Source organism: Lissotriton helveticus, chromosome 9 (genome assembly GCF_964261635.1).
Source record: "Lissotriton helveticus chromosome 9, aLisHel1.1, whole genome shotgun sequence".
Taxonomy (NCBI): domain Eukaryota; kingdom Metazoa; phylum Chordata; class Amphibia; order Caudata; family Salamandridae; genus Lissotriton; species Lissotriton helveticus.
The window spans coordinates 270,656,454-270,677,441 of record NC_136070.1 but is presented as its reverse complement, the minus strand read 5'-3'; the positions used below and the strand labels follow the sequence as shown (position 1 = coordinate 270,677,441).

The window sequence follows — 20,988 nt, the reverse complement described above, 5'->3', positions numbered from 1 at the left end:
CACTCAAGTGGAGGCTTGTTCATTTCCAGATCACGGACCTCAGATATTTCAGTTGAGACTGAGCTTCGTTCCCATGGCACTGCCCTCACACTTCAATGGAATCTCTCATTTCATATCTCTCACATACTCAAATCCTAAGCACTCTGAAGTAAATGCAGTTCACTTAAAATGTTATAGAACTTCCAAATAAGTACATTCCCATGTTCCTGTTCGCATACACTTCAATGGAATCTCACTCAGAACCATGTCACTGCTCTCCTACACCTCAATTGAAACTCACTCTTTACCCCATTCGACATCTCAGTGTTCTTCCAGACAAGTGTGCCTATATTAGTAAGGTCATTGGTTTAGCACTTTATTGCAAAGCTTATTGGTACTCTGTGGACTGACCTAACCAAGGAAGACTAAAAAGGGACTACTTCAAATAAGAAAGCATAAATCAAAAGTAAGACTATCTATTAAAAATCATAGTTTTAACAAACTTTCTGAATGTGTTAGTTTAACAGCCATTGGTGCACTGCACAAGATGAATGAAAATGCTGGTTGCCGAAGGAGGCCATACTTTACCTGTTGGCCACCTTCTTTGATCAGGTTAACAGGGACTAAGTCATACTCCATATCCTTCAGAACGAGTGCTGCAGAGACACAGAAGGAGAAAGGTAGGAATATGTTAATATCACCAGGCAGTGGCTATAGCAACATACCCACCAGATGACAATTCATCTACATTTCAGGAAATGGACATATTGCAAAGATAATTTGTTTCCTCCAACCACCTGTAAAGCCATTATCTGTATCACACTTGCTGCTGTGAAATGTGGCGGTATGCATTTCACGAGTTAGAACCCTATAAGGCCAACACAGCATACATCTAGGTTTGGTAAACAGGGAGGCATTACATTGGGTAATGGTAATACCTGCTATTTACAAAGGAGGTGGACGAGTCAACAAATTAAAATTGAGAGTGGAGCCAGATGCAAGTCAAAGCCAGCTCTGGCTCTAAGAGCCTGTGCACAAGCTGAGCCTTGAAAATATTTGGCATGTACATCCTAAAGCAAATATGCTAGAATCTTATAAGATTTCTTCAACATTAAAAAACAGTATTTCCTTAACACATGTGCAATTAGTAAACGGAGAGGCAAATCAGTTGTCATGTGTAGCCTATATGTGGCCTAGATTTTTTTTTTCATAGATGGGGCAACATTATAGTTTTTCAAATCAAACACAAGAGAGGTTTTTGGACAGTGTACATCCTCAGTTCATGTATTTGAAGGTACTCTGTTACATGAAATTGAACTAAAAGGAGGCTTGGCCAAATAAATTATTTGCCTAGAAACAAACAATTTGGTCAGCATGGAAGTGGGCCAGATTTTTCAGTTTCTTATTATGCAGTTTAGCCAGTAGATGGGTATCTCTGAGATCAAATGTTAATGTTTGCCTTTAATTCTTGGAGGATGACAGAGCGTGGGGTGACACGCAGAATTCACATTTTACTTTTTGGCAGTTTTACATAATCGCAAACTTTGCCCAAATAATAGGAGCACGGTTTTCAGGCACATGGGAATTTGCTGAGATTTACAGGATACAGAGCTGGAGACAGGATTCGAACATGGATGCCCATGGTATGTGGTCGGCCATATAGCGTCCTGTGAAAGCTCTGCTCGTTATTACACTCAAGGTTCCAAGATCTCAAGCGGAGCCAGAGCCAGGAAACCTACTTGATCCGGTTTCGAACTTTCGGTGGCTCCGCCCACCTCAGATTTACAACAAGAATGGGCAAAGCCAATAAGTATTATCTTTATATTAGGAGTGCCTAGCTGCTGGCGTTGCCACTGTTTGTCTGTAAAGTATGGCTTTAAAAATGGCATGGTTTATTTTCAAATACTTTTTACTCACGATTGGAAACTGATCACAATTTGAAAAGAATAAGGAAATGTCACATTGTAAATGGAAAATCTTACTATTGCCTAAATAACTTTCTATGGGATTTAGCCATTTGGCCTTCAGTAGTAGCCCAGGGAAGAGATTCATGAACCTCCAAGTGAAGTGTCATGATAAGCACACCTTCTACCTCAGACGCCAGCTAAGTGCAGCAGATGGTGCTCTCCCCCCCATGCGCCATAAAAGTCTTAGCATCAAAGCTTGTGCTTTCATGAAATATGTGGAATGCAGGAGATAAATCAAAAACAACTTATAGCGCTCTCTAGCCATACCCCAGCAAAAATATACCTATTGCTGTGCATTTACAAATGAGATGGGAGGGGTGGGGTGCAACACAGCAGAGAGTTTTAATGAGGAGAAGCAGCACAAAAATGAGATAGTTGGAAAACACATGCACTCTCATGCAGTACTGAATAAAAAAAGCAATTCCCTAAATGTGAGCAATGGAAGGATTCAGAAGGAATTAAAAGGATTGTAAAGCGCCTAGGCTGCAGGTGAGGGACTGACACAAAAAGAGGAAGGCAAGCCATTGAATAAGAAGCAAGCAAATATCACTGACAAAGCCAACCATGGTAAGCAATGGGCCGTGGTAAGTCTATTGTAAGTTCACAATAGATCCAGCACGGTCTGGTAGACTCAACATGAAAAAGTGCTAAGAAAGGGCAAAAGCATGATCTGAAGCCTACCCATTATTGTAAGAACGAGAACTTCACAGGTGTCCACGGTATGCACATCATGGAATGTAAAACACAATTATTTGAGCAGTTTGAAGTAACCTTGGAGCAGCATGAGATCTAGAAACAATGAGGAGGAGACATGCTAAGGCCAGGACCAACGTAGAGACCGCGTTTGGAATACAGGAAATGCAATCAATGTGCTGCAGAGAGAGGAATGTCAGGAGAAGGAACATCTGGATTGTGTAGTAGTGATACCTTCCAGATGTCCTATTAAATACTGTAGCGAGGGGAGAAAGGGGGCAATTTGAAGACGAGTAAGGTGGGAGGAGAGGGAACCGGGCCAAAGACCTCTGTGCGCCTTTCTACAGCAGGGCACTAGGGCTGGGGCGGAGTCAGCCACATCTCAGGCTAACTTCTGTGTGCTTGACTCTACTACTCCAAGCTCTAACAGCCGAGCTCAGGCACTGACAATTTACTTCTTTATATCCGAATAAGTGCTTTGATTGGATTGGTGTGGTCGATGTAATTAGGGCGTGGCTTAAATATGTAAACTAATAATCTGTGCTTAGCATGGATTGGCGCCCAAAGTGATGATTTGCTGCTTCTGTTATAGCATCCAGATATATAATACAACATGTAACATTACACATACAAGAAGCCAGGACTATTGGCTTTGCCAATGGCAGTTCGTTGCATAAGATCATTAAGCAACAACTATGGTTTCGTTGTATAGAATACTGAAAATACTTCAGTTCTGAAATGATGAGACTGTAAAAGGATTACGAGTGTCTTTAAAGTTACATCAAAGGCAGTGAAAGGTGGTACTACTGCAGGGCTAGGATTTTTGTATGCATCTTAAGGGTTAGGGCAAAAATGGGGAGCCCGTTAGGGACACGTCTCAGCACCTGCTTTTTTGAACTGCCGGTGCTGAGCAAGACAGGTAGTCACTATTTAAAGGTATGTGGTTGCTCTTGAGAAGTGCTGGCATTCTCCCATTAAATGTATTGCAGCAGTGCTGGGGCTCTCCATTTCAAATTAAAGAAGGGCAGGTAGTCAGTGCCCGCTCATTTAAAGGACGGATTCCAGTCCCCCCCCCCCACACACACAACACGCACACACACTGGAGCACCGCTCAACTCACGGCTTTTCAGGAGTTCACTGGAAGCTGCCAATACACTCCCGTTGTCAGTGCTGCACGTTTTAACGTTAGACATTAATAACAATCTTAATTGTAATGCGGCTTATTTTTTAAGATAGTAACAGTGATGTTAATTATAAGAATTAGGTCTGCTAGTAAAGCGAGCCCACACACACTTTACAAGACAGTCAAAAACATATTTATCATACGGAAATCATGTCTCACCTATGCGCACCCTCCAGGCACAGGAGCTCCTGAAATACGAATACAGGACTGGCTGAAAAACAGGGATATAAATGAGTAAATAAAGCTTTTGAAAATAATCCTGCCATGTCTTCTTCCACAGTATGTAACATTCTAAGCAATCGGGAGAAGGGCTAAAAGGTGAAAAATGTAAGTTTTTTTGCGCCTAGAGGTTATGGATTTTCTGCTACTTTTTTCAGGAAACTCACGCTGTGGCCCTGAGTGATCATTTCCTCTAGCCAGAGGCACGCTGTTCCAATTCTGTGTTCGGGGCAATTAAGTAAGACACGTAAATAAAATATACGAAGATAGCCAGCTAGGGAAATAAAACTGCTGCAGAATTCTGCTTGCAGGGCACGGGATTGACTGCTGAGGGTGCACATTTAGTAATTCGTACTTACCAACTTGAAGAACAATGTCAGTGTGAGGAGGTGGCAGGGCCTCGTGCCGAGAAGTACCCAAGAGGCACCTTTGAACCCCACCCCGCCCCTAAACCCCCCTCCCAAAAAAAAAATATATACTGAGGCTGGTGCCGATGCCCTGGGGGGTTTTCACACTCCTAAATGGACATAGGAAGTTCAAAGCCTCTCGAAAACGAGCTGGAAACCAACTATTTGCAGTGGTTTTAAGCTCGTTTTCCCGCCACTGTGTGATTTCGGCTCCTCGCCGGGAGACCGTGTGATGAGGCTGATATCGTGTCACAGTCACAATGAGGCATAGTGTGTTACGCCATGGCACTGTATGAGTTGGCAGGTATGGTAATGCGTTGCCGTTGAAGGAAATGATGCTCTCTGCTTGCAGTCTGCAAAGCGCCTAGACAAACCAAGAATCGTTTGCACCAGGGATAGGGCTGCACGTGACTTGATAAGCTACGACAGCCTCTCTTACTCCATTAGTCTTGCAGAGATGCACCCTGTAAAGGGAACACAGCTGCCTCGGTCTCGAGGATTTCCTAGGCAGCGACTGATTTGTGCTGAGTTACTTCCCCAACCCCACCGGGCGTTCAGTGACAAGCTCAACATATGACCGGACTCCTTTTAGAAGAGTCGGCCTCTTATCACCGCTCTTTCAGCTCACCTTCCCTGGGCCCTGCATGGTCCTGTTCGCGTCCTTCCGTGGAGGGGTGAAAGTCTACTGCTTTCGGAGTTCGGGAACTAGGGAAGAGGAGGAGGTGGAGGGGAATTCCCGCCAGCCAATGGGGGCAAGGCTCCTGACCCTCCTCCCGGCTGCAGCCTTGAATGTGAACAGAGCGGAGGCGGTGAAGGGCCCAGTCCGGTATCACTTCCTCAGAGCGGACGGGAAGCGAGACTCGTGCAGCACCGGTTCACAGCGGTGCTTTAAGTGGGTTGGATTGAAAAAAGGTGGAGGTCTTCTAAAAAGGGCGTGGTCAGACAAGAGGCCTAAGAACAACCTATGCTAACACAGCAGGACACCTGACAAGTATTTGGGTGCATCCCCAAGTGTGTTTTCTGTTAGGTCATCTAAATACATCGCACACCAACATCAGCACTTAAAACAAACCAGGTCTTTTTGGCTGTACCAATGTTAGTTAACGATAGTCTGTATCTGAGGTGGGCGAACCAACAAATTAACAGAGCCGAGCTAAGGGGCAGGTTTGGCTCCTAGAGCCCGTGTAAGCAGCCTCCTAAAAAAATGTTTGCTATTGTAAATCATGTCACAAACCACGTAAAATTTGATAAAGTCTCTTCAAAGTTAAAAAAAAGTATTTTTTATCATGTGGAAGCTTTGACATTAATACATCACTTTATGCACTGCACTGAGAAGAACTTAGTAAAAATGAAAGGGGCAGATTTACAATAAGTGGCGCATCCCTGCATATCAGCAGGGATGCGCCAGTTACTGTGCGCCATGCCTCCGCCACCATGGATGTGCCGCAATTACAATGTGGCGCACCATGGGGCAAAAACGGCACAGATGCTTGATGCATCTATGCCGTAAAAGCGGCGCATTGCTGGAGTTGCGTCGCAAAGCACAACGCAGCTCCAGAATTGCTCTTGGGGGCCCTATTCTTACAATGCTGAGTCAATCCTTACGCCTGCTTCAAGCAGGCCCAGGGTTTTGACGCAGCATGGGCCCAAAAGTGACTGAGTGAAATCTTGTAGATTTCACTCAGCCACTTTTAGGATGCGTTCCTGCGCCGAAACGCCCACCCCTGCGCGGGAACGCCTTCTTCTGGCGCAGGGCTTTACAACGTGAGGCATCTCCCAAATGCGTCACGTTGTCACCCCGCGCCATGGCACATCTTTTGCGCCACCGCTGCGTCACAAAAGTGACACAACGGCAGCGTAAAAGAGCCGCAAGGGGCTTGTAAATCTGCCCCAAAGTTTTTACACATGAACCATCAGTGAACTAAGAGGCTAGCAAGCTGTCATGTGTACCCTTATATGGCCCAGAATATTATAGAGTAACATTATAGTCTATTATATCACACACAATAGGTTTTTGTACATCTGGTATTTTAAACTCACATATTTGAAAGTGCTTTTATATGTGATAATGAAGAAGGAGTTGGGGTAAAATAAAATATTTGACGAAGATCATACAATTTAAAATAGGTTAGCAGCTATTCATCCAGGTTTTCTGGTCCCAATTTGTACTAATCAGCCACTAACTGGGTATCTATTTGGTTTTCTTTTTTTATGTTGAAGCTTTGCTTTTGCTTTTTTGTGCATTTTTTTTATATAGCTGTACAAGAGCGCTTTACATGAGCAGCAGTTACAATACATTCATTATTTATAGGCAGAGGGAGATCAAGTGATTTGCCCAGAATCACAGGACGTTGAGCCAACGCCAAGATTTGAAGCTAGTACACAGTTCCAAAATTGGCAGCTCTGGCTGTAGAGCCACATCCTGAGTAAATGGAGGGTGGCCAGCAGAAGTCATGTGAAAGCTCGACTTGAGGTTTAAAAAGGCCCTCGAGCTGAAGCAGGCTTCTGGCTTGAGCTTTCAGTCGCTGGCCTGACAAAATCAGATAATTGAGGAATAATTATATTGTTGTGCATAATCAGAATGAGAAAACGAGATACTGAATTTTTCTATGAATCAATCATTATAAAGGTCAGTGGAAGGGAGAGTGTCCTGAATATCCTGCTAATTTCCATTCTTCCCCCTTACATCACTTTTCTCTGCACTCTCTAACCCTAAGGCCATGAAGGGAGTTCGGTGGGGGCAGGGAGGCGGTGCGGGGGAGGGGCAGGGTGGGGGGTGGTAAACAACGGAATATGGATCATTGCAGGTAAGTAAACAATTTAATAAATAAAACGAATTTCGCAGCGCACCCTGCATCGCAAAATGCTTACTTGCAATTATCCATATTCTGTTGTTTACAACCCACCACCCTGCCCCTCCCCTGCACCGCCTCCCTGCCCCCACCGAACTCCCTCCACGGGCCGCGGCTCGCTCTTCGGAAGTTCTATCATCATGTCTCACACTTCAACTCCTTCAATTACCTGCTGCCTTCTCACTAGTTCCTCTGGATGTATCTCCATTCGACTACTCCTCTTAATTATCTTCTCTCTCTAGCACACACACCCTCGCCACCTGAAAAGACTGGATTTTCAGTTTTTGGGGCTGTCAATCTTTCAACAGCTGTGTACACCTCTTTTTCCCGCATTCACATAAAATTATATGTGCAAATAGGTGATTACAGATCTGTGGGCTTTGCAGAGAGGCCAATGATTGGATAAGCATGTAGTCTGAAGTGACTCAGTAAGAGCACTGTGAGAAGCTTTCTCTGCCTTCAGCCTAAACTCCAGACCTTTCAATTGTGTCCCATCTTGAATACCATCCACATCCCGAACTCACCCAGATCCATTTGCAATATGTTATATTAAAAGAACAAGAGACTGGTTTGCATATGGCTGGGTCTGAACTGGAGCGGCGAAGTGAGCTAAAGAACGATGATGGATTCAACCCAAATCTATGACTGGGGGAGAGTGCCTGAAAAGTTTCAGTGCTCTGTCCATCACCTCTTTGTTTTTCCTCAAGTATTTTTGTCAGAAAAGGAAGTAAAGAAATGGGTCTATAATTTTTCAGGTAGGTAGGATCTTCCCCAGCTTTTTTTGTTTTGTTGAAGGGGGTAGTACCACCGCCTTCTTGAAGGCAGAACCTATTACTGCCAGTACTCAGACTGGAACGACCCATCCCCAACTAAAACCCTAGTCCACAGGGAGTCGTGTGCAATCTGACTGTACAAAGACTTGGGAGCCATTCACCACAATGTGTCCACTAACAAAGCAGAAAACTATAAAGCACTCGAGCAGCGTCTGATCTAAAGAGGGTAGACTTGCTAGCTAGCTATGCTCACTCATGTGGGACAATATGGGAAGCCCATAAAATGTTTTTGCTAGGGCATGTTTTGGTACCCAGTCTGGCCCAGACCGTGACAGTCGTGCAACAGTAAAACGTAAACAAGTTGTAGGGTCATCTGATAACTAGTGGGGGGAGGGGGAAACAGGTATTAGGCCTCAATAGTGGCACCTCAGATAGTTTACCACGGATGTCGGGGCGCTTTGAAGTACTACTACCCCAAACTGAAAACCAAGTGCCACCCTTCAGCATTTAATTCAAGGTAGCAGTGACAAAGCAGGCTAATGCCATTTGGCAGGGAATGTGCGTTGAAAATTCGGAACTCAGTAACCCACACAACAACACTCAGTAAATCATGGTGCAGTCAGTACTTTTACTTCTAAAAAGGAAAAGTACTTTAATGCACACACAGCTAAATACTTAGTGTAAAATTACAATTTGCAAAGAATATGCAATTGACAAAACAATATGCTAAATAATTAACATATTATTTATGGAAATAATGAGTAAAAACATTCCTCTTAAAAAGGTCTCGCAGAAAATGAGGGTATAAATCCCCTTTACAAAGAATTAGCCACAAAGGGAGATAATATCCCATTCGTATCCGGTTTCTTTTATTTTCACTACCATTCTCTGACTGTCTCAGAGTGCTTTGAGTGGATATAGGCAACGTGTAAGGTCAAATATATTACATTTAGGAACATAACATCACTGAGGAGTACTAACAGCAGTCTGTGATATCACAAAGGTTGAAGGTAAAGCCCTTGAATAAAAGTGTCTTAGAAGAATTGAGATGGGGACAGGAACTGTCTTAGACCTATGACCACTGGAGGGTAAGGCTCTATTGAAACTCAGCTGAAGGGACTTCCAGCAAGTTAGTAACAAATCAAACTTAGGATAAATCGACAGTAACTCTGCCTCCAGTAGGAGTCGTGTTGAAAAAAAACTTGATAGTGAGGAGACTTTTATATCGATACAATTAGAAAACTGCCCAAGTAGTGAACCACATATATATATACACATAACTACTTATGCTCAAAACTTATGTCCTTCAACTGTGCCGTCCAGTGAGGGTGTAATGATTTTCAATGATTTAGGCAAAATAGCCTTCTGATATCTGTAGCATTAAATGCAGTTTTTGGACGAACATTAACCCCAGAAAGAGCCGAACAATGATACAGACTCTGGTGCGGCTGAAGATCACGAGGACACTAGTGCAACTTCAGCTCATGGTGGCGGCACTCGCGCATCATCATATCAGTGACATGCATGCCAAAGTGAATCAATGAATAAATACTTTATTGTGTCACATTGACAGTTAAATTACATAATCTCAAAACTCATATACTAAGCTAAACAAAAAATAAGCATTTGCATTATACATAACTTTGAAAGTATGAATCCGCTCATAAATGCACCAAAGTGGCCTCATTTCACGGGAGAAACACTTGAGCTATCCATCGTAGACACTCTTGCACCATCGGACAAAGTGACAGGCTTGGGCTTGGAAATACAGTGACCGGCTTGTGTCCTCGATCATATTCAATAACTAGGCAACTTGAGATCAATGTATCCCTCAATGGCCATCAGACCTCAGTGGCATGGCGGCACTATTTGATCTCCGTGATACTTGAGCAACACTGAATTAATGTCCCACGGGTGTGTTATTGCATCATAACAATGTGCATGTGCCACAGGATTATAAAAACAGCCACCTGCTATCAGTCCATAGTGAAAAGATTGAGCTATAGGTTCACAGTCACACAAATGCAGCTGGTTAACAGCAACGCTCCTGAACTATCTCATCATCATAACGTGTGTGCACCAAAGATTTGTAACACAAATGTCTCAGTGTCAAAGAACCCTGCCTGCAGAACCGACACAGAAACTGGACACAGTGATGCACATGCAAAGCCAGATCACACTGACATGTATTAATCCCTATATAACATGAATGATGGTTCAATGCTGAATTATAGTGCCACATCTGGATTAACGTGACATGCAAGAGATTCAGTGAAAGCCTCTTGTGCCATCATAATTCATGGAGATACACTTTACATGTACCCAGGGCACAAGTCCGAAAAAAAGAAGTGGGGGGACTAACCTAATTAGGTAATATGCAAGTGACATCACAGCATGTGACATCATGGCACGCGACATCACAGCGCATGACATTAATGTGGCATCACAGGAATTAACATTATAGGAAGTGGCATCACAAGCCACGACTTTAATATGTACGTGTGATGTAAAGCACTCTGCTTTAGGATGAGTAGCGCTATACAAGAAAAAATAGTGGTACTTAAATTATTTTAACGCCTCGTCAGGGGTAGTAACTGCTCTATAAATTACATTTGGTATTATGTAACTACTGGGAGAGACCAACATATCTACCATTCTTCCAGTACGTGCATATCTAATAAACAGAGCCTGAACAAAGTGAAAAGCCGCTTCTCTTAAATGTGTGTGAAGTGCTAACCTTTGTTTCCCCTCTGCTGCATTTGCTTCTAGGTGCGAGGCTCCTGACTGCTCCCAGCCAGGAGACTCAAACAAAAGGAGGCCTGATGACCCCTCAAATTCGGCCTTTTTTTTGGGCCCAGCAGGAGTCTAAAATAAGAAAGCCCCGTCCCAACCTGCATGTTGTTGCTTGTTGCAGATGGAAAGCAGACAACTTGCAGGCGCTGCTGAAAGTGTCCTGGTGTTTGGAAATGACACCGGAACGAGTTCAGCACATTATTGAGCGGGGCCCAACTTCTTGGCAGGGTAGACGGCGTTCACTCTGTGATAATAGTGGGTGCACTCCGTCCACCCGTGCGTACCCCCGACTCGTGCCCTGCATGTTCGAATGCCTCAGAAGAATGCTTGTATACCATAGACTACACGGTCACCCTAGCACCATCAAATCACAATAATACTCAACGTGATGTTATTCTTGAAACATCAGGGCATATTGAACACAAAAAAAGATTCCCATGTATTCACAGGCGCATCTTAGGTTTCACGTAACACACTTGACACATTAAATTATTGATATAAGTGTCTGTCACCCAATTATCGTGATGTTTGTGGCCAGTAAATCATAGTTATTAGCCCCTCCATCCTTGGTGTGATACTCCCATAAACTTTTTGCTGTCACTCCCCTGCTTTGCTATACACACTTTTGTTCGTATTAGGACTCTGTGCACCTCACCATTGCTAACCAGTGACAAAGTTCTTGTGCTCTCACCCTGAAACATGGTAAGATGGGGCAACACCTAATTGGTACATTTAGTTTAATTATAAGTCCTTTTAAATTGTACTACATGTACCCAGGGCCTGTAAATTAAATGCTACTAGCGTACTTCAGCACTGACTGTTCCACCCATTAAAGTAGCCTTTTAAAACAGGTCACTGGCCTGCAAGAGCAGCCTAGAATGCAGTTTAAAACTGTCATTTCGTACTTGTAAAAGATTTTTTTTCAGGTGGAAACCTTCATTTTAAATACTTGTAAGTCATCCTAAGGGTACATAGTATTTACAAAGTAGGACGTGTGTTCAACTTTTACATGTCTTGACTGTAAAATTCCTAAAGTAATTTTTCATGCTGAATGACTCTCTCTCCCATAGACTAACACCGGGTTACCTTAAAACAATTAATCAGAGCTAAATTCAGTTTTGGACCAGATTGAGAAATACTGTTATAACTCAAATGAATTGTAATATTAAATCCTCTTTAATGGCAAAGTCGAATTTTAAGTTACTATCCTGAAAATCCCACTTTTTGAAAGTTTGAACAAAGGAAAAAGCAATCCAGTAAACTCTCGTGAGCTTGGGTGTCAATTAGAATAAGGATAAATAGCCAAAAAGGAAATCATTTGGAAGTATGTTTATTTAAATCTCAAATTAATTACCAGTCCATATAGTAACATGCAGAATTAAATCAGTGATTTGAACATACATTAAATTAACAAATAGATACATATGAAGACAAACTAAAGAAAACAGGCATGCACAATATTCAAATTATGAAAGAATCTCTGTATTCCATACATATATTAAAGGGGGGCACAACAGAAATAATTCAAATACATATTAACCATGTGCATTAGAATCAAATAGAAAATCAATATTATAAACCCATAGGTCAATGTAGGTAGAGTCCACACTCTTTCAAACACCATAAGGACTGAATGGTTTAAGGGTAAATAGCCAGTCATTCTATGTAAAGAAGTGGACTTGGTATCTACGTTTCAGTCTCCACTGTCTGTAGTATGCAAGACCACACTCAGGACTGACACAATTAAATGGAATGCAGTTCAGTTCAGTAAGCTTTATTCGATTATTGCAAAACAATCATAAAAACACATAAAAACATTAAAACGAGTACAATTCATTACAGTTAATTAACAACAATCATGACAGAAAATATTAAAATAGCATACTCTTTCTGGCAGCAATTGATTTTAGAATGTAGGTTGCAGTAAAAAAACAGATATCTGGCTCATGTAATAAAAACAACAAACTCATAGCAGCATTCACAGATAAAGTACCGTGCTTTTGAAACAGGGGTTTAAGGAAAGCGATACGGAGATGTAAGTAAAAATCACATATAAGGAGAAAGTGCAAAGTGCTCTGTTTAGTAACGCCTTCACAATGACAAGGGGCAGCGGGATATTTTTTAATACATGGAAATGCAACCAGATGATGTACAATACCTAATCTCATTCTTGGGAGAACAAATCGTTGTGAAGTTCTAGTTACCGTGGTTAGGTAATGTTGGAAGCCCTCAGTATCCACGTATGATGTATAAAACTTAAAAGTTAGTAACTGCCCAGAAATAATTTGGCGATCACAGACTTTCTTCCTCAAATAGGTATATTTCATTTCCCTTTTGGGGATAGCGATTGCACTGCTGGGGTTTTCCATAATATTTATTTTATATATTCCTTAAATGTTGACACTATGTATTTGATCAAGAGGAAGTGAGCAACCCAAAAAAACCCTTGAGGGCTTGGGTGATTAAGTAGAGGGGTAAAAATGCCTTCAAGGGATTCTATTTAGGTACCAATTGTTGATTACAATTGAATTAGAAGGAGAAATCAATAATCCTAACATGTAATCAATACATCAATAGCTTCTGACAAATCTTAACACATAAACAACATATAAACAACAAAACACAAAGGTGTATAGGAAAAATAGATTTTATCAAAAATTTTTATATACAAATGAAGATAATTCAACAGAGCAAAATAGGAAATGCAGGTACATAAAAAATAAGTTGATAAGTAGCACAGCAGAACCTAAAAAACACCTATCCCAAGTCAAAATGAATCAGACAATGCGGGGATAAGATGGAAATGTCGACGTTTCGGTCTCCTAAAACACAGTTTCCGAGACCATCCTCAGGACTGATGTCACTTATGCACTGTAAAGAACTGAAATGTAATCTCGATTATGGGGTTGCACTTTGGAATGCGGTTTAAAAATAATCCGTTGACGTGAGGCTGTACCTAATACTTCGCGGAACCAAGCCTCAAAGTGTTGAAGAGAGATGACTCGGGGCGTTAAGAACGATGTCAGAATCAAACAGATTGAAAACTCTACTTCAGGATAATATAGACATTAAATGCAGAAGTCTCCCAGCATCATAAGGATTGTTTTAGAATGTGACTTGATCTCATCCGAGCCACCAAGATCACAAAAACGGGGTCTTGTGTGTCTTCAAACAATTAATTAGAAGTCTCTAGTATATCTGCATAGGTCGAAATCAATCTGGTGGCTCGGATGAGATCAAGTCACATTCTAAAACAATCCTTATGATGCTGGGAGACTTCTGCATTTAATGTCTATATTATTCTGAAGTAGAGTTTTCAATCTGTTTGATTCTGACATCGTTCTTAACGCCCCGAGTCGTCTCTCTTCAACACTTTGAGGCTTGGTTCCGCGAAGTATTAGGTACAGCCTCACGTCAACGGATTATTGTTAAACCGCATTCCAAAGTGCAACCCCATAATCAAGATTACATTTCAGTTCTTTACAGTGCATAAGTGACATCAGTCCTGAGGATGGTCTCGGAAACTGTGTTTTAGGAGACCGAAACGTCGACATTTCCATCTTATCCCCGCATTGTCTGATTCATTTTGACTTGGGATAGGTGTTTTTTAGGTTCTGCTGTGCTACTTATGAACTTATTTTTTATGTACCTGCATTTCCTATTTTGCTCTGTTGAATTATCTTCATTTGTATATAACATTTTTTGATAAAATCTATTTTTCCTATACACCTTTGTGTTTTGTTGTTTATATGTTGTTGTCAGAAGCTATTTAATAAGTTGGATTTATTCCATCTTGATGTATTGATTACATGTTAGGATTATTGATTTCTCCTTCTAATTCAATTGTAATCAACAATTGGTACCTAAATAGAATCCCTTGAAGGCATTTTTACCCCTTTACTATGTATTTGAGCCATGGGATCTTTAGAAAATTGTCCAGGCGAAGGCAATCATTGATAATACTTCTATTAAAAATAGTTTCTTCCTTTAGCCAAATAGATCTCTATACCAACAAAGGTCTTAGCCCAATTAAATCCGTCAAATGTTCCATCCCCACTTCATTATGTATAAGCTCAGAGGAGGCTGACATAGGTAGGCAGAGTAACTTTTTAAGAAACCTATTTTCCTCTGTTTGTAATTCTATATGATGGTAATGGCCCCAAACCCCAGCACCATAGAGTGCTACAGATGTGCATCTAGATTGGTAAATGTGCAACATGTCGTGTATGCGGCGGTCCGTAAGTTTAACAGCAAATTAAAAAAAAAACGTAGACACTTTGGGCCAATTTGGCCCTAACATTCATTACCTCCTGTGTCCACATCCCATTACTGGTGAAGATTATACCCAGGTCGCAGAACTTCTCAACAGTTAAAAAATTTTTGACGGTCTACAAAAAAAGGTTTAATTTTTCCTGCACTTGGACCACAGATCAGGGCATATGTTTTAGTTTTGTTAATCTGCAGCTTTCTGCCCTTAATAAAGTCTGTGAACTTGTCAATTAACCTTTGTAGGCCCAATGGTGTCCTCGAAAGCAGTAACGCGTCATCTGCATATAGCAGCACCGGTACATCCTGGCCCTCCACCAGGGGTGCATCGGACTTTACCGTTTTAAGTTCAGCATCAATTTCGTTAATAAAAAGAGTCAAAAGGAGGGGCGCAAGGACACAGCCTTGCCTAATACCTAAATTGACCTTAAATTTAGAGGTAAATTCACCCGCTTGTCCATAGCGCACACATGTAGATAATTTAGTGTATAGCCTTGCAAGAAAGCAAATAATAGGCTCCGGGGCACCAAGATCCAATAAAATCGGCCATAGCAGGGCATGTTCTACTAGATCAAATGCACTACTTAGATCTGCAAAGCAGAGGAAAAGGGACCCTTGCTTTGCACGCGTATATTTCCCTTTTAAAAGGTCCAAGTTAATGCATTGTTCCAGGGTTCCCCGCCCTGGAATGCAAAGATGACCCCATATAGAATTGGGATGTAAACAATAGCCTTCTAATAGTATAATGTATGAAATCTAGTGTGTGAATTAATCAGGGACACCTTGTAGAACCATCCGCTTGTCACTTGTGGGATGAATTATAGAATAAGCTCCGTTGCTTCAATTGTAAAGAAGCTGGTGGTCTATCCGTGTAGTGTCAGCAAAGGACCTTCACTATTTGGACAGGTCATTCATTTGTAAGTCAAGAACACATACTTCCAAATGATTCCTTTGTTGGCTATTTATCCACATCCTATTTTCATAAAGTTGGGATTTTTCTGCTCTAAACTAAATTTGCCTTTCTGCCTGTGTCGAGGGTCACGACTGTGAATGGCTCTCCTGTTGTGGGTTGAGTATTGCTCCCAACATTGAGACAAAAGAGGCCAGGTGTGAGGGAAGAACGACTTCTGACTGACTGGAGAGGAGTTGTGCCTTGCCCTGATTACTCTTCAAAATACCTTGCCTGCAGCACACAAAAAGAAACTGGACACTAGGCTCGCTCTTGCCTTTGTCACTACAAACAGTTTGGAGCCAGGGGAAGGGGATGATCGGACCAGAACCAATGTTGGGGATAGGCCAGGGAATTCCCCACACAAAGGCTGGCACCAGCGATAAAAGTGGCACCTTCAGAACCTCTCATAAGAACACTACTAGTCCTGTGGGAGATTCAGAAGAAGGACTTCCCTGCGGTCTGAAGAAGGAAGACTGGACCTGCTTGCCTTGAACCCTGACTCCCCAGAAGTGACTCCAAGGGTCTGTTAGCTCACCTTCTGTGTGAGCTACAGGGACACAACAAGCATCTAGAGGCCTACCAGCAATTTCCCAGCTGACCAGCACAGACAGAACTTGTCTGAGCCCTGCTGTTGGCCTCAGCAGGAGTGAGTCCTGATCCCCAAGATGTGTCCCCCAGGTCCTGGTCCCTTGGTTGTCATCAGTACAAACTCCGTCTGAAGAAAAGGTGAAGATACAGAAATGTTGGCCTCCTCAAAACTGCAAGGTGACGTCTTCAAGGCAGAGAATCGACTACCCACGATGACCCCCAGCGACCATGAGTCCCGACGCCAAAGTTAGGTTCCAGTGAGACCTTCTCTTCGCATCCCCAGTCAAAGCTTACGATAACAGGCAATCCGAATCTCCTGGGATGACCGTCTCTACCTGCTACAGCAGCGACTGTCCTCGGCACCAGACCTGCTCTTCGCACCGATAGCCTCCTCCTCAGGACCCCGGCCAACGCAATCAGCACTCTTAGTGTGGGCCTGAGAAGATAACGCTTCAGCAAGACTAACCTGGACCCTGTATCCAGCCTGCACTCCATCGTAGTCAGCCTGCACTGATGACATTCCCCCAATCTATCCTGCACAGAAGACCGTAAGTGGCGCTTTGTGCTTTTAGGCACTATTTTCATCTAAAAGTGTAAAAAATCATATCCCCGATTCTACGGATTGGATTTTTGTCGTTTTGGTGCCATTTCTATTTTCTATATTGGTTTGGAATTTTTCGTGTTGTGTTTTCACTTTACTACTGTTTGAGTGCTGCATACATACTTTACACATTGCCCCTAAGTATAGTCAGACTTCTTTGTGCCACGCTACCAGCGGGGTAAGTACAGATTCATTTAGTGACAGTGGTTCATCATCACAAGGACTGTGCTTAATATTTGAGTAGGGCTTCCACCCTTCCCAACTACTAACCACATTTCTACAGCAATGAAAAGGCACAACCAGTGGATCACAATGACACTTGCAACACATCTGTTCAGTGACATTTATGTGACTCTGTTCGATAGTATAATGACATACCTTCTCTATAGGATCAAAGTGTGTCTCCAGCCCACTGAGGTGACAATGGCATGTGATGTGTACCATTAGATAATGGCATTAAGTATGTACCATAACATCGTAGCCACATTTGTGTGGTATGCGATCATGTGTGTTCCACTGCCATTAAACTCCTGCACTACTGAGTTACAGTGACAAGTGCATATCAATAGATTGTAGCGACATGCATGTTCCATCAATTGATGGTCAACAAAGGTAGGCAGACCGCTATCTGACACCAGTCACAACTAAGAAAATATGCTATAAAAAATGATGAATAAGAGGCCAGAATACCCATTGATTCTGTGGTGTTCAGTGTGCTATATGAGTTTAGTGCTTGTTAGATGAACATGTGCACACAGCAGCACAGCGGTAGCAGCAGCTGGAGGAGGAAGGCGGAGGAAATACGCCCGTGTGCGGAAAGACTGTGCACAGATGAACTGAGGCACGTGGCCTGGAGGACAAGTCAGTGAGTCGATGGCGAACCGGGGGCAGGCTCCCGGTGAGAGTTAGTAGACAGTGTTCGAATCGCAGCTCTCTGGCCGCAGTGCCCGCTCTACACCCCACCTTACCCGCCTCCTTGCTCGCGCTGCGCTCCCTCCTCCATTCTTTATTTGCTCTTCATCCAGGATCAGTATCAATACAGGCAGTTGCCAGCAGCCTGTGGTTGGCACCTGACAGTTAGTGCAGCAAGGTGAAACAGCTAAAGAGCAGCAACTGGCATTTGGCATTGACTAGGAGAGGTTAGAGCGGCGGGTTTCCTTAGACAGTGCGGAAGCGGGCAGCAATAGTCTGGTGCAGCTTGCGTTGTGGCAAAACCAGTAGACTTGCAGTAAGTAACAAATACAAAATTGCAATACTGAAGGCAGCGCTCCCTGATATAAGTGCATACACGTGCATTAATAAACAGAACCAACTCACTGGAAGTTGAGTAGTGCCCAGGTCTCAAACGGGCACCCCAGAAGAGCAAACACGCACGCACTCAGTGGAACAGTGAACGGTGGGGCGGAAAATAGAGACCGACATTACAAAGCTTTGTGTGTGCAAAACCGGTGAGATGGAAGATAGAGCCTGATCTAATAAAGCTCTGTGTGTGTAAAATCAAACATCAAAACAAAACCATCAACTCAAAAGGACGGAAAAAGAAACAACAAAAACCATAAATAACTGCACAACACAACCAATGCTCCTCAGGAAGTCCATAAAAACCCTTGGAGAGTTGCTCAAATACCTAACTGTGCTAATTTGGATATATAAGTATAGGTACAGTCAACAGGAGAAAACCAATCCCAGCAGGGAACAGAATTGCCAGGAGGGGAGACTTGTGGACTTGCCATTCCAAGCAACTTGCAAACTTAAAACATCTTCAGAAAAATAACATCTGCGAAGGTTAGAAAGCAAACAACACAAAAAACATAAAAATCAAAAGAAAGCGTCAAAAAGTCCCAAAATCCTCTCGGAAAACCGGTCACAATCAATTCAAATCCATGAAGCTACATTATTATCACCCATCCAATCAATATTTGGGACAATGTATCCCAGTGAAAAAATCATCTTCCTAAAGGATCAAGATACTGTCATCTATGCAACTACGGATAAAATGATGGGCCTTCCGAAACCGCTGATGCAGCAAAAGTTTGACACTCCACCAGAAGGGGACTTAAACCATAACACAAACCAGAATTTAGAAGCAAAAGTAATGCAGAAGGAGGAGTCTAAAGCGATTAATTCCGGCGGCAACAGAATAGTTACTAACGCCCAAGTGCACACTAGGAATTTAGTACATCTACCCCGAGACTGGAGACACAGAATGGCGTCACACAGCTCGATAATTCCACTATTGAAGGGGTGAATGGCTCCTGGCTTGAATCAATCTCATTTACAAACAATATTGATTTAATGCACGCTCTAGAAGTTCTAACAATGAATCCAGACTAGAAACTCAGCCAAAGATGAACTGGAAACTTGGCAACAAACAGTAATTGAGATATCAAGTGCATTAGAACAATCAAATTGTGAGGATTTGAACTTAACACACACAAATCAAGGAAGCAAAGGAAATCCAAAAACACTGGCCCAAATGTACAGTAGCGTTGGTAGGACCGATAAAACAACATTAACAAAGGTGATAAATAAAAAAAAGGAACCGACTATTCTGTCACTGACAAAGGAGAAAGAGGATAAACTTGAAAGTTAAGTGGAAGACGTCTTAAACCTGCACACTCCATTAATAAAAACCCTGCAAACCTCAATTAGTGTTTTCAATATGCAGTCGGACAAACTGGACATCCAGATTAATTTAGTGAACCTGAGAGCAAAGAACGTCACAGGTATAAACTTAAAACCTGAAACACTGACGGATAACAAAGAAAAATAGAACTGCTGCTGTCACACCTGAAACTAACTGCACATGTGTTTCAACTGTTGACAAATTAAGTGCAGTCACAACCATCCTAATGAGTATTTTGAACGAGGGCAAACAGAGCAATCAGCCCATCATGCCCAGCGGCTCAGTGAAGGAGCATGCAACAAATGGAGAAAAGAAAATACCTCCAGAAACACTAACATCACCAAACAAAAATAAATCGGAGACTAGTAGCTCTGTGCAAGAACATTGCGAAAACCAAAACAAGTATTAACTTTAGAAAAATTACCATCGCCATCTAGTAATCCAGCAGACAGTAATTCAGCCTCGGCCCAGCAATCAATAAACCAACAAAAAGACAACCCCTTGGCTCCATTTCAAACAAAGAGACAGAAGAAACGAGCCAGAAAAGCCAGAAAGCATCTTCAGCATAAAGGAAAGAACTGTCAACATGGGAACAGATTATACTCAATTTTTGATCCAAAGTCCAAGAAACAAGACCTAGTAATGACCACTTCTACAATAAAACAAAAAGCAAAAGAAGAGCCCAGATATATTTGAGACTTTTTGGTTATCGGATTCATTAGATTCTACTGCAACAGAAACTGTGGGGAGTAAAAGCGCACAGAAGCCACGGTAAAAGGCCTTGAACTCAAGGCTCTCTTCAAAGAGAATGGCAAAGGAAATAAAGAACTTTACGGATCTAAGAACACAACGTTGCATGAGCGAAGCGAATACCGTCTGAGATAAAAAGGAATAAAACTCACACAGACACTGCTGTAACCCACCTGGAAACTGTGCGGACGACAAACAAAGAAGTTGACAATTACATAAAACCGAATACCGGTTTATTAACTCATAAGAAAAGTATCACACCAGGAAGATGACCATCTAACCATGGTAAATGCGGTATGGTCAGTGCAAACCCAAGCATGCTCAACATTCAAGCAACAC

The 20,988-nt window shown here is 42.3% G+C and overlaps 1 protein-coding gene across 3 annotated transcripts in view; it reads right to left on the bottom strand.

Annotated features, from left to right (window-relative positions):
• GSTZ1 (glutathione S-transferase zeta 1) overlaps positions 1-20,988 on the bottom strand; it is a 94,100-nt gene that overhangs the window by 23,521 nt on the left and 49,591 nt on the right. The window contains exons 1-4 of one of the 3 annotated variants that reach the window (XM_078659958.1): positions 5,077-5,303; positions 3,982-4,033; positions 2,628-2,735; positions 568-635 (exon numbers count right to left, since the gene is read on the bottom strand). In XM_078659958.1, the coding sequence (XP_078516084.1) occupies positions 568-635; positions 2,628-2,631 (72 nt within the window). In that variant the 5' untranslated portion in view covers positions 2,632-2,735; positions 3,982-4,033; positions 5,077-5,303. Of the gene's footprint in view, positions 1-567; positions 636-2,627; positions 2,736-3,981; positions 4,034-5,076; positions 5,343-20,988 lie in introns of those variants that run through there. The other 2 variants (XM_078659956.1, XM_078659957.1) reach the window with 2 other exon arrangements.